The sequence below is a fragment of the Ailuropoda melanoleuca genome, chromosome 15 (genome assembly GCF_002007445.2).
Source record: "Ailuropoda melanoleuca isolate Jingjing chromosome 15, ASM200744v2, whole genome shotgun sequence".
Taxonomy (NCBI): Eukaryota; Metazoa; Chordata; class Mammalia; order Carnivora; family Ursidae; genus Ailuropoda; species Ailuropoda melanoleuca.
This window is the reverse complement of record NC_048232.1, coordinates 68,273,258-68,288,370: the sequence shown is the minus strand read 5'-3', so window position 1 is coordinate 68,288,370 and position 15,113 is coordinate 68,273,258. Positions and strand designations below refer to the sequence as shown.

Genomic DNA, 15,113 nt, shown 5'->3' with positions numbered 1-15,113 from the left:
TTTAAAAGGAAACAAACACAGGAAGACATTAAGGCTTATACAGACCCAATACGATACTGGGTGTGAACTAAGGAATGATTAACTCAATCCTCTATACGTGACATCTCACAGAAGTACGAGAGCTATTAAGCTCACTATGCACTAGACAATTGCTAGTATCTCTGATACTCTCTCAAACCAAGTCGTTAAAAATCTATTCTGAGACCACAATTTATACAATATGATTCCTGGGCTTATTCTGTAAGTTGTTGGTCATTTTAACCCCTAAAATTGAAAACTCGCCCCAATAATCTAGAGTGATTTAAACTGAGTTGAGGGGCACACTTTAAATCTTTAAATTAGTATGTTATAAATACTTTTAAAGGAAATTCATCATAATATTAAAAGGAAAATCCATTTCTTCACACTAAAAGAACTTAAACCAGTTTTTATCCTGAAACACTCTTGGTGATCAACTTTGCAGGAGAATAAGTGAGTGAGTGAATGAATACGTAGTCAAATAAATCCTTAGCCCTAAGACTTGCATGGAACTGAATCCCACAAAAACTAATGACAAAGGGTAAAAAAACAAGGAATTGGGCATATTTCTGGCAAAAATATGATCAACAGCGCTGATAAGGGCTATGAAGTACAAACTAAAGCCCAGGTGAGTACAGCAGATGTGCCCTAACCTCCATCTTTCTAAACCTCTTAGAGGCTCATGATTTATTCCAACATTTTGTCATCTCATCATAAACTCTAACTGCCTATTATGTATTATAAACAAAAAAGTTATTAACAACTAGGAGTCAGGAACAATTTTTAAATTCCCCTTGAAGTCACTGATGAATGGATGCAACCAAAGACTGATGGAGCTGTGTAACTATTCCCAGTGAATACCCTGGGAACCCACCAGATTCAGTAAGGTCAGCAATACCTGCCAGATGTCCTAAATGCTCTTCTGCACAGTACGCCCTGCCCCATTCCAGTAACTACTCAATACCTTCCCATCTTCCCTACTCTCCCATCCCTACTTAGTCCACCTGGCAAACTTCTATTATTCCTCCAAACTCCAGTTAAAATGTCATGTCATTCAGGAAGCCTGTCCTGTCCATCCTCTTCCCCCAGAGAGATAACACTTCCTTCCTTTGCTGTAACTGTACCACATACTTGTTTCTACTGCTCAATTTATCACATATAATTTGTTTACATGTCTGTCTCCCCTCCCTTTTTTTTCTTAATGTAGCATGCCCTTTCAAGGGAGCTCTTCTTTTTTATTTTATTTTATTTATTTATTTGTCAGAAAGAGAGCAAGCAAGCACAAGCAGGGGAGGGGCAGAGGGAGAAGCAGGCTCCTCGCTGAGCAAAGAGCCCACTGTGAGACTTGATCCCAGGACTCTGGGTTTACGACCTGAGCTGAAGACAGATGCTTAACTGACTAAGCCACCCAAGTGTCCCGTCTCCCCTACCTGACTGTGAACAAAGTTCTTAGGTGCAAAGACTGGGCCTTCTTTTTTTGCCAACCTCCAGAGTAGGCTCTCAAACATTTACTGAATATATGAATACCTTAAGCAAGAAAAGATAGTCATTAGATGTAGAATGAATCTATAAAGCCTATCAGCAGGAGCGCCTGGCTGGCTCAATCTGTAGAGCATGGGACTCTCGATCTCAGGGTTGTCCGTTTGAGCCCCATACTGAGTGTAGAGATTACTAAATAAATAAATGCCTATCCTCAAAAACCCACTGGTTACTATAGTCACCTCCCATTTTTTTTTCTTGGGGATTACCCATTAGACAAGTTACTAAAGATTTTTATTTTTAAAGATAAGCAACTGATAGAACTAATTACAGAAATGGAATTAATAGTTTAATATAAGATGCCAAATACATGGGAGAATCACCCACTAGGAGAATCATTAATGGAACTGAGTTTCCAAAAATCTCCTTCTCTACAGGACTCAACTAACAGGAGGATGTTAAGTCTAGTACTTCCTAAAAGGAAGGGATATAAGCTAGACAACCTTTGAAGATCCTTTTTCAACTCTACAATCCCCTCCAATTGTTAAGACACAAGGGGAAACTAACTTCAATCCAGTGATAATAAATAACACCTGATAATATGTGAATTTTTTAGCCTGGTTAGCCAAGCCTCCTTGTAACGGGCTAGGTACAAAATAAATTCCAAATTTAATCATGCCTATGGTAGGCAGAATGAGAATAACAGCCCCTGTAAGATGTTCACATCCTAATCCCCAGAATTTGTAATTATGTCACCTTATATGGCAAAAAGGACTTTGCAGGTGCAATTAAATAAAGGATTTGGGGATGAGATTATCCTGGATCATCCAAGGGCTCCTAGAAGAGAGAGGCAAAAAGGTGAGAGTCAGAGAAAGAGATGTGATGACAGAAGGAGAGATCAGAAAGAGAGAAAAAGACCTGAAGATGCTATTATGCACCACCAGCCCGAAAGTGGAAGGAGCCATGAGTCCAGGAATGCAGGCCACCTCTAGAAGCTGGAGAATGGAAGGAAAAGGATTTTCCCTAGAGCCTCCAAAAGAACTCAGCTCTGCTGACACCGTGACTTTAGCCCAGAAAGAACTACTTTGGACTTCTGACTTCCAGAACTGTCCAATAATAAATGTGTGTTGTTCTATGCCACCAAATTTTTGGTAATTTGCTACAGCACCAATAGGAAACTAATATCATGCCTAAAGACTACCTCTTTAGGCAGCAACACATAGTAATCAAACTTACCATCTAAGAAAAAATGATCTCGAACAGCTTCTGCAGCTAAAACAGACTTCCCGCAACCTGCCATTCCATATATGACAACCCATCCTGGTTCACCATTTAGTTTGAATAGGTTCTGCCGAATTGCATTCACCAGCTCCTTCCTGGTAACAAAAACAACTGGCCTCTGTGGCACGCCACCTTCACACAGGACTGTCTTTACTGAAATCCAAAACAAAACAAGTATGAGCAAATAAAACTTCGAAATGGCTACTCAAGTGATACCATAAAAACCCAAAGAAAGCAAGGCAGAGGCTTTACCCTCAGAACTTCCAAGAGAAGAAAATGTGGCTAGCATACTATCCTCAACATTATTTCTCAGAACATAACAAAAACATACTTTTCGAGATGACTACTGACAATGCAAAGCTCCATCTGACCTTATACACCCTATTCCTCCCTGAATCTCCCATCTCTTTTTCTCATGTCGAAGACTAGAGAGGAGGGTGTAAAGGAAAGACTATGGAATTCCTTTAAAGAACATAAATTTCTAAAGACTCTTATTCTTTCCTATGCGTGGACTCAATAAATACAGAATTGGACAAGAGCTTAAAGGCCTAAAAACTGTCTTTTTAATCTCTAAAAATGCCCATAGACAGCTCACTGGGCAAGAAGAAAATGTGCGAGTTAACACAGATGCAAATAAAAACTTAAAATGGAAAACAACTATAATTTTTTCACATGCATTTTCAGTGAACTAATAATAATCAGTCTCTTCAACAGACTCCATTTAAGATAAGACAAAACTGCAGCAATGTAGCCATTGTGACAGCAATGTGACAGAAGATATCATGGTTACAAACCATATGAAGTTATTCCACCAACTGAATCTTTTCCACCATTGGAAGAAGAGATGACAGGAATGCCACTATGGAGAAGGGCAGCAAGATCTTTATACCCTTCATGTATGAGAGCATTGTAGAACGATATGTAGGAATAATTATCTTTTTTAAGTATCATTTTAATTAACAGAGCTGCTCGCTGCTGTTGAGTGGGCTAAAAAAAAAAAAAAATAAGTAGTTTAGTATACTACAAAGAATATGTTTGCAACATAAGTTAGTGGAGACCAGTGCAAGCTCTGAAATAAATCTAAGAAAATTTTTTAAACTCGAATAATTATATCAAACATTTTTAAATAAAAATTGGAAAGAAAAAAAAATTTATAGCACAGACTTCCTCAGAGGGCTTTACCTCATTTTTTACTTTTTCCTCCTCCGACACTGTTAAAACTCCATCATTAATCATACGATCCATGATGTAGGACGTTTTGATGTCTCTTTCCAGGGCTTCTCTATGTTGAAGCAAACAGTTTCGAGCTTTTGCGTCCATCCTCCCTCAAATTTTTCACTCTCTGAACTGTCAACCATGAGCTAGGGGCAAAACATCACAATATTTGTTAGGGTAACAAAGATATAAAAAGATGTGTAACCTCACTGGTAATCAAGAAATAAAGAAAATAAGATTTTTTTGCGAAGATTTTAAAAAATGGACAAAAGCCAAGGCTTTCAAAGGTGTGAGAAAATGAGTATTCATATGCACTACATGAGAAGAGTACAAAAATGGATACAACTTTTCTGGAAGGCAATATGGTAAGAGAGAAAAGAATTTAAAGCGAGTATTCTCTCTAACCCAGAAATCCCACTTCTAGAAATTTACCTCAAGGAGACATTCACATATGTATGCAAAAATATCCACAAAAAGAGTTAACAGGGGTGCCTGGGTGGCTCAGTCAGTAGAGCATGTGACTCTTGATCTCAGGGTCTTGAGTTCAAACCCCACACTGGGCATGGAGCCTGCTTTAACACACACACACACAAAAAAAAGAGTTAACAGAGAATGTTTAGGTGAGGAAAAAAAGATGAAAACAGAACAAAAATTTCTTTAAAAAAAAGATGAAAATAACCTAAATGCTCACCTGAGTATGGATTAAAAAAAATTAGAGTATGTATATAAAATAGATTATACAGCCATTTAAAGTAAGACACTTCTCCATGTACTGACATAGAAAGATGTTCATTACACACTGCCAATTAAAAAAATTAGAAATATGATCCCACATACAGCACAAAATATATGCTGGTATCATATAAATACATAGGGAGATGTTAGGAAGTCTATTCAACCTAATATACTTGGGGTTACTTCTAAATAGCAAGATTTGGGGGTTCCCCCTTTTCTTTTTTGTACTTTCCTAGAGTCTTAATTTTTTCAGTATACATTATCATTTTTATAACTTAAAAAACTTTTTAAGATTTTTATAAATAGCGATCATACTGAAATCCTAATGTTTAGAAACTTCTTATTGTCTTTACCCAACATAAGACTACACAGAGCAATGTTCTCACTCAAGGTGTTAGCTCTAGGTCTTCATCTGCAAACACATTTCTCATATGCTTACTCCACTAACGCTAAGTATGACAAAGCAGCAGAAAATACCCACTGGTGTCATTCAGATTAAGAGAACACAAAGAGGGGCACCTGTGGGCTCTGAGTTGGTTGAGCGTCTGATTCTTGATTTTGGCTCAGGTCGTGATCTCGGGGTCATTAGATGGATGAAGCCCTGTATCAGGCTCCATGCTTAGCGTGGAGCCTGTTTAAGATTCTCTCTCTCCGTAGGAGCACCTGGGTGAGGCAGTCGGTTAAGCAACCGCCTGAGGTCCTGATGGCAAGGTTGTGAGATCCGGCCCTGGGTCAGGCACCACAGTTGCAGAGCTTGCTTAAGTTTCTCTCTCCCATTTCTCCCCCCACACGCTCTCTCTCTCTCTCTCAAATAAATAAATAAATACATCTTTAAAAAAAAGTTTCTCCCTCTCCCTCTGCCCCTCCTTCCCACCCCCCTGGAGCTCTCTAAAAAATAAATTTAAAAAATAATATTCTTTACAGCATAATACTCTAAGTTTCTACTAGCTTTATTTCAAATACAATGCAAATTTTTCCATGGGTATAAAACCCAGATCCGAATAATGTTTTTAAAAACATTAACAGAACTCTACCCAATGTTGTACAGTGAGTGTCTAAATGTGTTCAATAATTTATTCATTCAATAAATATTTGAGCCCCTCCTATATGCCAGGCCCTGAAGTCTACAAAGAAAATTAAATCATATCCCTGAAGGAACTCATTATCTGATGGGAGAGAAAATTTTAAAGAGATAATTAGAATGTGATGCCCTGAGTGCAAAAATACAGATAAGCACAAATAATTTAGAGAGCACAAAAGAGGAGCGATAATCATGAAGTTTCATTAATGACTGTATACTTGTGGCACTTGCAAACATAGAGAAACAGAGCACTTGCCTACACTTTCAAGGTTCACCAAACGCCCAGTACTAGCATGAAACTGAGAGATAAAAGAAAAAGTTATCATCAGAATCAAGGCTATGGTATTTTTTAAACGTTACTAACGTTTTAGGATCTCAATTTAGACAAAACATTCCTTAATTTTTAGTTAATCTTTTTGGTTATATCGAACTGCTACTCTGAAACAGACACCTCTGACAACCTGAAACTAATTTCCAACTTTCCCCAGCCCTATTCAAACTAAACATGTAAATTTTAAATACGTTTTTAAACTCTGCACAAATCGTGAACAAATTGTGAACAAATTCTCAGCGTCCCACCTTTTGTAACCACATCAAAATGTAAAATCAGACTCTTCAAAGATGTGAAATAGAGCGTAAAGAGCAATCTCATCCAGGAAAACCGTAATAGTTGGCTGCTTCCTCTTTCGGTAATTTCTCTTCCTGGTACAGGAGCAGGACGGTTATCAATTATTCCTTGTCCCAGAATTCTGAGTCCCTGAAATCGGCTACTGAACCTCCAGAGAACCCAGCTCGGGCAGAAAAGCGAGGCGCAAACTTACCCAAACCTCTGCACAAAGGTCTTATTGGGAAAGTCAGCCCTGCAAGGACGGACCGCGAAGTCCGGGTGGGGGTGGGAGTGGGGTTGGGGAGGTAAGCAATGGGGGCTTCCTAAAGGGAATGTAGGGAAGGACGCACGGCCCCGGGACAAGTCCGGGCCTCACAAGTGCAGCTCCGGAGCCTCCGCAGTCCCAGGCGCCTCAAGACCCCCGGAGACCTCTGACCCGCGGAGAGATAGACGTCACCCCCGCGGGCGGAGCACACAGTGCCAGGCCGCCGAGGTGAGACCCGGTCTGAGGCCCGCCCTCTCGTGGACCCCACCCCAGACACAAAGGGAGGAGGGCCACTCGAGCTGTCGCTCTTTCCTTCCAGCAGCAGCTGCTCCCCGGCCGGAGTCCGGCGCCACTCTGGACGCCGCCTCGACTTCAAGTCCTCGCGGGTTGCTGACGGCCCAGACTCCTCACCTTCAGCACCGTCGCCCCTTCCGCCCAGGAATAAAAGAACCAGCGTCCACTTGAAGCCTCCTCCTCCTCCCCGCCTCAGAACCGCGGAGCAGTCAAAATCCGCTGGGCCCGCCCAGCCCGGACAGCGCGCGCCCGCGCACGCAAATATACACCCCGAGCTGCCTAGGAGCGGCCGCAGCCGCGCGCGCCTAAGAAAGCACCCTCCGCCCCACCCCGTGGCGGGGGCGTGGCTAGGCCACGGGGGCGCGCCTCCTTCCGGGGACAGAGGACGGAGGCGGCGGCGCGCTCCACGTGGCGCGCGCTACCCCTCCCCGCTCCTTTGCAGTCCCGCGATCCGTGCGCGCGGGGAAGCCACGATTTCCTCAGGTTTGCGGCATTAATGGAAAGGAGAAGGAGGCTCGCCAGGTGCTTCTGCTGGAGGAGGTAGACAGGGTGGGTGGCTGGGGGACGCTGTGAAGCAGTGAGAACGGCCAGGAGAAGAGGGGGCAAGTTTGTGGGCGGTGCCAAGTCCAGGAGGGGGCGCGGTCACCGCCGAGGCGTCCCCGCGGAGGCTGAGGCGGCCACGTCCCGACCCCCGAGGTGAAGAAGCCGCCCGGGGCTTGTCGCGTCTTCAGACATGTCGGAGGTGAAGAGCCGGAAGAAATCGGGACCCAAGGGAGCCCCCTCGGAGCCGGGGAAGCGGAGCGAGGGCGGGAAGAGCCCCGAGGCCCGGGGCGGTGGAGGTGGGGGCTGGGCGGACCCCCGGACCGGCGTGAGCCTGCTGTCGCTGGGGACGTGCCTGGGCCTGGCCTGGTAAGTGGACGCGAGGCCGCCCGGGCCCTGTGTCTGGCCTCTCGCAGTCGCCCCGCTCTTCTCGGGGCCTCGCCCGGCTCAGCGTCCCGCTAACCTTCCATCCCCAGACCTGTGGCTTCTGTTCCTCTGCCCCGACCCAAAAAAAAGGGACAGCCCAACTTTTTTTTTTTTTCTCCTCTCTCTTAGCTCGTTTCTTACAACTCACTTTTCCTTTGGACTAGTAATGTGCTTTGATCACTCAACTGAAGTTGAGACTAAGGTCTGGGAACAAGTCAGCCATTTCTTATGAGATGCGGATTTAGCCAAACTTTATAAAGCGCCTGCTACACGTCGGAAGCTTTTCCGTTTTTGTTACCCACCGTTTCCTTTCTGCTGCACATTTGCCTTGGACACAGTTGCCGCACCCTCAGCCCATAAATCCCTATTGGCAAGGTTTGCAGTCTTCAAAGAATTCAGTATGATCTCAGGGCAACAAACGTTAATGACAATATCAGAGTTTGGAGGATTTCTCATATTTCCATCATTGTTAATGTGTTATGAATTTAAAGTGTATTCCTAAATTACAGATTGAATTTTAGTACTGTAAAATGACAAAAGTGTAGCATTTGTGTTCACCTAAAATTGAACATCTGTAGTTTTTAAACCAAGTAAATAGTGACACATTGTTGTAGAAAAAAATGAGTATTAGAAATAACCTTAAGGGGTGCCTGGTGGCTCAGTCAAGCGTCTGCCTTCTCTCAGGTCATGATCCTGGGGTCCTGGGATGGAGGCCTGTGTGGGCTCCCTGCTCAGCAGGGAGCCTGCTTGTCTCTCTCCCTATGCCTTTGCCACATGGCTCTCGCTCGTGGGCTCTCTCTCTCTCTCTCAAATAAAAAATAACAAGACTGATGCTTTAAGTTAGAATTTCCTTCCACTTTTCACCGATTTTTAAAGTATTTGGAAGATAGTTATTCATCTTCAAGAGTAATAGAATTCTAGGAGGGACCCTGGACCTCCTTTAGTCTAAACTATTTCTGATTGTAGTAAATTTTGAATTATACTATACTGGTGACTCATCCTGAGTCAAAATTAATAAAATATTTGTTACAATAAAGTGAATGTTATTAAATGTTCTCTTCAAGGGGCACCTGGGTGGCTCAGTTGGTTAGGCCCTGCCTTTGCTCAGGTCGTGATCCCAGGGGATGGAGCCCCATGTCAGGCTCCCTGCTCAGCGGGGAGCTTGCTGCTGCTTCTCCCTCATCCTGCTGCTCCCCCTGCTTGTGCTCTCTCTCTGTCAAATAAATAAATAAAATCTTTAAATAAGTAAATGTTCTCGTCAAAAAAAAAAGTTCATCTTAGTAATACAGCATTTTGTTTATGTAATATTTTGATTTTGATCTTAAAAGAATAAATTTACCCTTTTTAATAAACTTACTCTTGTAAGTTGCTTTTATGTCTTAAAATGCACGACCTTCTTTAGGTAATTAAAAACCCTTTTAGGGGCGCCTGGGCGGCTCAGTTGTTAAGCATCTGCCTTTGGCTTAGGCTCAGGGCGTGATCGAAGGTGATCCCAGGGTCCTGTGATCGATTGAGCCCGCATCGCACTCTGTGCTCCGCTGGGAGCCTGCTTCTTCCTCTCCCACTCCCCTTGCTTGTTCCCTCTCTCACTGGAGGTCTCTCTCTCTGTCAAATAAATAAATAAAATCTTAAAAAAAACAAACAAACCCTTTTATACTGAGAAAGTTATTCAGTAACAGAGCTAGTAGGCTAAAAGATACAGATCTTCCTTGACTTAGGATGGGGTTACTATTGTAAGCTGAAAATATCGTAAGTCAAAAATGCATTTAACACCTACCTCATCTACCAAACATCATAGCTTAGCCTAACCTATCTTAAGTGTGTTCAGAACACTTAACATTAGCAGACACTCGAGCAAAATCATCTAACAAGCCTATTTTATAATAAAGTATTGAATATCTTATGTAATTTACTGAATACTGAAAGTGAAAAAACAATGCCTGTATGGGTACAGATTGGTTTGAAGCGACTATGGTCACGTGACTCACAGGGAGCTACTGCTGCAGCCACTGCCCAGATCAGGGGAGAGGATCCGACCGGGGAGAGGATCAGGATCTCACTGCTACTCTGGGAAGCGGTCAAAATTCAAAGTACAGTTTCTACTGAATGCATATCACTTACACACCATCATAAAGTCCAAAAACTTAAGTCAAACTATTATAAGTTGGGGATTATCTGTATATGTTGCTTCTCTCTGGAACCTAATACAACCGGTTTGGGTTATTAAGTTTACTAATTCTCTATTACCCAAAGAGTCATGTTCATGAGATAAAGTACATCACAGAATGTTCAATTTTTCAATAATTTAGTTACTCTTCAAGAAAAGCACTAATACAAATCTATAGGGTCACCTGGGTAGTTCAGTCGGTTAAGCATCCAACTCTTGATTTCAGCTCATGTCATGATCTCAGGGTTGTAGGATCCAGCCCCAAGTTGGGCTCTGCACTGGGCATGGAGTCTGGTTAAGATTCTGCCTCCCTCTGCTTCTGCCCCTCTTCCTCCCCTCTCTGTCTAAAAAAAAAAAAGAAATCTATAAAGGAAAACCTGAAAAGTAGACACTTTAGTGCAGGAATTTACTGTTAGTCCTGATAGTAAAGACACGAGTTACATTGAAAATCTTCACTAACCTCATTTTTCATCTTTTTTTTCCTGTTTTTTTGTAAGTGAAGTTTTATCTGAAAGCCAGGATGATGCTTTAAATGCCCTGATTTTTTTTAAGATCTATTTATTTATTTGAGAATGAGCAGGAGAGAGGGAGAGAGAGAGCACACAGAGGGAGAGGGAGAAGCAGACTCCCTGCTGAGCAGGGAGACCGATGCAGGGCTCTATCCCAGGGCCCAGGGATCATGAGCTGAGCTGAAGGCAGACGTTTAACCAACTGAGCTACCCAGGAGCCCCTAAATGCGCTGATTTTAAATGGAGTATGGTCGCTATTTTCCTGAACATTCTGTATTGTGCCTGAAAATGAAGCTATAGTATGAAACATAGGGATGAATGGGTACTGACCTTAGTGGCCCTGAAAGCCTTCTCTTGCAGAAGATCCATAGTGATAGCTTCCTTTGTTTATTTCCCTCCTTTTCATTATTAAGTTGAAACAATCGGAGAAATCCTGTAAGTCCTCAATCAGCTGTCTGCCACCATCTAAAATTACTAAAGGAGTTATGTAGAGGGAACACCCTAAGGAAATGAACACTGTTTCATCCTACAGGCCCTGAATCAGTATGAGGTGTCTGTAGACTGCAATGGGTTCTGAAGGAGTCGAAGATTCCTTCTGTAAGGCCCACACTAAACTAGCCAATTAACCTGGGACCCTTTTTCCCATATCCTTTTCTCATGTGATAATGAGAAGAGGCCCAAAAACAGGGTAAGAGAGTTCTTCTCTTCCTGTAAGTGGTCTAATCCATCCATTCCATCCTTGATTTACTGTAAACCCAACACTGATTTCAAAGGTGGACAGGCCTGGGGCTTCCATCAGGTGTAAGCAGGAGGAAAACCTGATCCTTTGTACCACTATAAGTTTGTCAGAGGGATGGAAAAGCAGCTGCACAAAGCAGTCTGAAAGAAATGGCCAACGGACTTAAAAAAGAGTAACTGATGTGTGGTACCCTAACCGCACGAATTTGAACCTATTTAGTCTCTACAACAACCCTATGAAGTATTATTCTCACTTTACAGATGAGGAAACTAGCAAAAATAAATACCTTGCCAAGATGACTATACAGCTTGTAAATGGCAAAGCCAAAATTGCTCAGTCCATACTCTTACCCAGTATGATATGCCCTCCCTTTGATACTAACCCAAGAGGAGGCCAAAACCCTAGAAAAAAAAAATCCCTCTTCCAAAACTATTTATAGTCCTTTTCTAACTAAAAGCTAGAGCCCTTAGCAGACTCTAACTGTCTCATCTAAACTGAGGCAGACAGGGAATAAGGCAGCCTTGAACTTCTGTTAGAATATGCCTCTGATTGGTTAAGCATCTGACTTTTTTTTTTTTTTTAGATTTTATTTATTTATTTGTCAGAGAAAGAGTGAGCACAAGCAGGGGGAACGGCAGGCAGATGGAGAAGCAGGGTCCCCACTGAGCAAGGAGCCTGATGCAGGACTCGATCCCAGGACTTGAGGATCATGACCTGAGCCAAAGGCAGATACTTAACCAACTGAGCCACCCAGGCATCCCACATCTTTGGTCTCAGCTCAGGTCTCAATCTCAGAGTTGTGTGTTTAAGCCCCACATTCGGCTCCATGCTGGGTGTGGAGCCTACTTAAAAAAATGTATATATATATATCTATATATAGATATATACACGCACACACACACACACACACCTCTGATTCATAAAAGGAAACAAAGCGCTTTGGACACTAACCTGGATGCCAGTTTCAAAAATTTAGTTTTTCAGGACTGAAGCTACCTTCTGTCAACATTGACTTCTAGAAAATCATCCTCTTCTTTAATGTTAAATGAGTTATTATTTATAAATCATTTTAGAATAGTGCCTGGCACATCCAAGTGAAAAATAAAATGAATGTATTTTAACTCAGCACATACAAACCACTTTTCATTTTTTTCATTACTACCGGAGTCAACTTTATGCTTGTTTTTTCTTTTTTTTTTTAAGATTTTATTTATTTATTTGACAGAGTGAACACAAGCAGGCAGAGTGGCAAGCAGAGAGAGGGGGAGAGGGAAGGGGAGAAGCAGACTCCCAAGGAAGACAGGCTCTATCTCAGGATCCTGGGATCATGACCTGAGCTGAAGGCAGACGCTTAACCAACTAAGCCACCCAGGCACTTCTATGTTTGTTTTTTCTTATATGCATTATTATTCATATGTAATAATGGTGAATCATTTTTTTTTATTTTGTTGAGAAGCTAACCAGGAAAAAAACCTACACATTATCATCAGAGATGATATTTGCACTAGCATGACATACTTTTCTTCAAAGTTTTGCTTAATATTTGAATTTTGAAAAGAAGTCCAGAAATAGACATTAAAATATTTAATAAAATGGAAAGTGCTATAATGTGTTATAGTAGTGGATCAACCTTCACAAAAAGTCTCTTACAATAACAGTTTTATTCTGAATAAACAGTCTAATCTACAGGATAAATCCCTGAGGTAACACTGGAGTAATGAGTGAAAAAACTAATCTCTGAAATTAGACTTATTTCTTCAGGGTATTCTCCATCCTTGGTCTCTGTCTGATGATCTCAGATAAGCCTATAGTCTGAAAATAATCTCTTAAAATCCAAGAATGAAACAGCCAATATAAAAAAGAATTAAGTCTACACATTCATCTTTGAAAATTAGAGTAATGGCATTTTCTAATAACCAGAAATGTTATTTAAAAGTCATATTAGCACATAGGAGAAAAGTCAATCTATGCTAGTTATGTAACCTGGGCTTACTTAATTCATTGTTATCTCATAGGACAGACACTAGCCATCATCAAAAGAAACTTATTTTATGGGGTGCCTGGTCGGCGGCAGTCAGTTAGGCATCTGACTCTTGATTTCAGCTCAGGTCGTGGTCTCAGGGTCATGGGATAGACCCCACATTGGGCTCTGCACTCAGCTGGGCGTCTGCTTCTCCCTCTCCCTCTGATCCTACCCCCTACTCAGGCTCACTCACTCTCTCTAAAATAAATAAAATCTTTTTTTAAAAAACTTATTTTATCTGATATTGTAACATTGTTCAAAAAACAAAAAGTCCATTTTAGTTTTGGATAGTTTTATAGCAAGTTAGCCTAATAACATCTATGAATTTGAAGCATCACACCTTTGCAATAATACACAAAGCTTAGAAGTCTTTCATCTCTCCTTTGAGTTTTGCGATCTTTAAATGTATGTCTTTCAATGGAAGTCAGTTTCATAAAACACTATCAATTAGTGCTTCTCAGCTTGACTGAGTACTCAGATAATCTGGGGAGCTTTTAAGATTTCCAATATCCAAATCACAGCCTAAACCACATAAGTCAGAATTTCTGTGGGTGGGACCCAGGCATTAGACTTTTTAAAAGCAGACAAGTGACTTCAATATGGAGCAAAGCTTTTGAACCACTGGTCTATGTACTATGATTTAAGCACTCTCTTCATAGGGTTCTGCCCCACCACTTTTTGATGACTCAATAAATACACAAAGAATTTCAACTGCTGCTTTTTCTGAGCCCGAAGAATTGAGTCAAAAGTAGATGAGCCAAAATGGTATTAGATCCAAAGCATTTCTTTTGCATTTGCTTAACTCAAGTCCTATACAAACAAAAGTCTATTTATTGTTTTTAAGATTGGGATAACTTATGTTTCCGCAACCTTTACTACTTACCAGATGATGAATACACTCCAATTTTAGAGTGGCATCTAAAGTCCACCTATATGAAAAAAATTGAGTACACCTACATGACTTGTATATTGAGTATAACCAATTGTAAAGATTATACACCCTGCATTGCATATACGTTCTATTGCCACTTTGACAATGACTCCTGTTTTTGTAGTTTTGACTTGGTATTTTTCAGCTTCTAGTCATCTCTCTGTTCCATTCCATTGCTTTATTTCTTGCCTACATTTTAATTTAAAAATACTTTTTTTTATATAGGTAACTCTTGCTTCTACATTTCAGTATGAAAACACCTATTTTCTAGATATTGCCCAAATATGGCCTTGAGAAAAATAATAGAGATCTCATATCTTATTCTAGATAATTTGTCATTTCTTCCTCCAAAATATTTCTTTGCATTCAACTATCACACCATCTCACTCACTGGACTGGGTCTTGAACAGTATAGAGTTTCGCTTTCTATTAATTTTTTGAAATAAACTACTAAAGGCTGTCACTACTCATACCAGAATTTATGTTGTCCTTACCAGAAGTATAAAATGTTCCTTTAAAATTCAGACTTAAATGGATATGAATTAGGAGGTAGTGATTTTTTTTTTTTCTTTTCCAGGTTTGTATTTCAGCAGTCGGAAAAGTTTGCAAAGGTGGAAAGCCAATACGAGTCACTGAAAACAGAAACCAACAAGTTCCAAGGACTTCAAAGTAAAATCAGTTTAATTTCAGAAAAGGTAATTAATTATTAACTGGCTTACTTGGGTAGATTTTCCCATTTTTCTTCCCTACTACCACTCTTCTACCCCAGTTCATACTTCCTTTTTCCTGTTTTTTTTTTTTAA

At 41.1% G+C, this 15,113-nt stretch overlaps 2 protein-coding genes across 16 annotated transcripts in view; one reads left to right on the top strand and one right to left on the bottom strand.

Annotated features, from left to right (window-relative positions):
- The window catches only part of APAF1 (apoptotic peptidase activating factor 1), a 95,856-nt gene extending 88,627 nt beyond the window's left edge, over window positions 1-7,229 (bottom strand). For 6 of the 13 annotated variants that reach the window (XM_034644194.1, XM_034644196.1, XM_034644195.1 and 3 more), the window contains exons 1-5: window positions 6,389-6,523; window positions 4,426-4,562; window positions 3,961-4,139; window positions 3,573-3,765; window positions 2,734-2,931 (exon numbers count right to left, since the gene is read on the bottom strand). In XM_034644194.1, the coding sequence (XP_034500085.1) occupies window positions 2,734-2,931; window positions 3,573-3,765; window positions 3,961-4,098 (529 nt within the window). In that variant the 5' untranslated portion in view covers window positions 4,099-4,139; window positions 4,426-4,562; window positions 6,389-6,523. Of the gene's footprint in view, window positions 1-2,733; window positions 2,932-3,572; window positions 3,766-3,960; window positions 4,140-4,425; window positions 4,566-5,247; window positions 5,279-6,388 lie in introns of those variants that run through there. The other 7 variants (XM_019800771.2, XM_019800772.2, XM_002920278.4 and 4 more) reach the window with 7 other exon arrangements.
- A 294-nt stretch (window positions 7,230-7,523) lies between these two features.
- Window positions 7,524-15,113, top strand: part of IKBIP (IKBKB interacting protein) — a 21,630-nt gene continuing 14,040 nt past the window's right edge. For all 3 annotated transcript variants that reach the window (XM_002920276.4, XM_034644200.1, XM_002920277.4), the window contains exons 1-2: window positions 7,524-7,884; window positions 14,888-15,005. In XM_002920276.4, coding sequence (XP_002920322.1) covers window positions 7,709-7,884; window positions 14,888-15,005 — 294 coding nt within the window. In that variant the 5' untranslated portion in view covers window positions 7,524-7,708. The remainder of the gene's footprint in view (window positions 7,885-14,887; window positions 15,006-15,113) is intronic.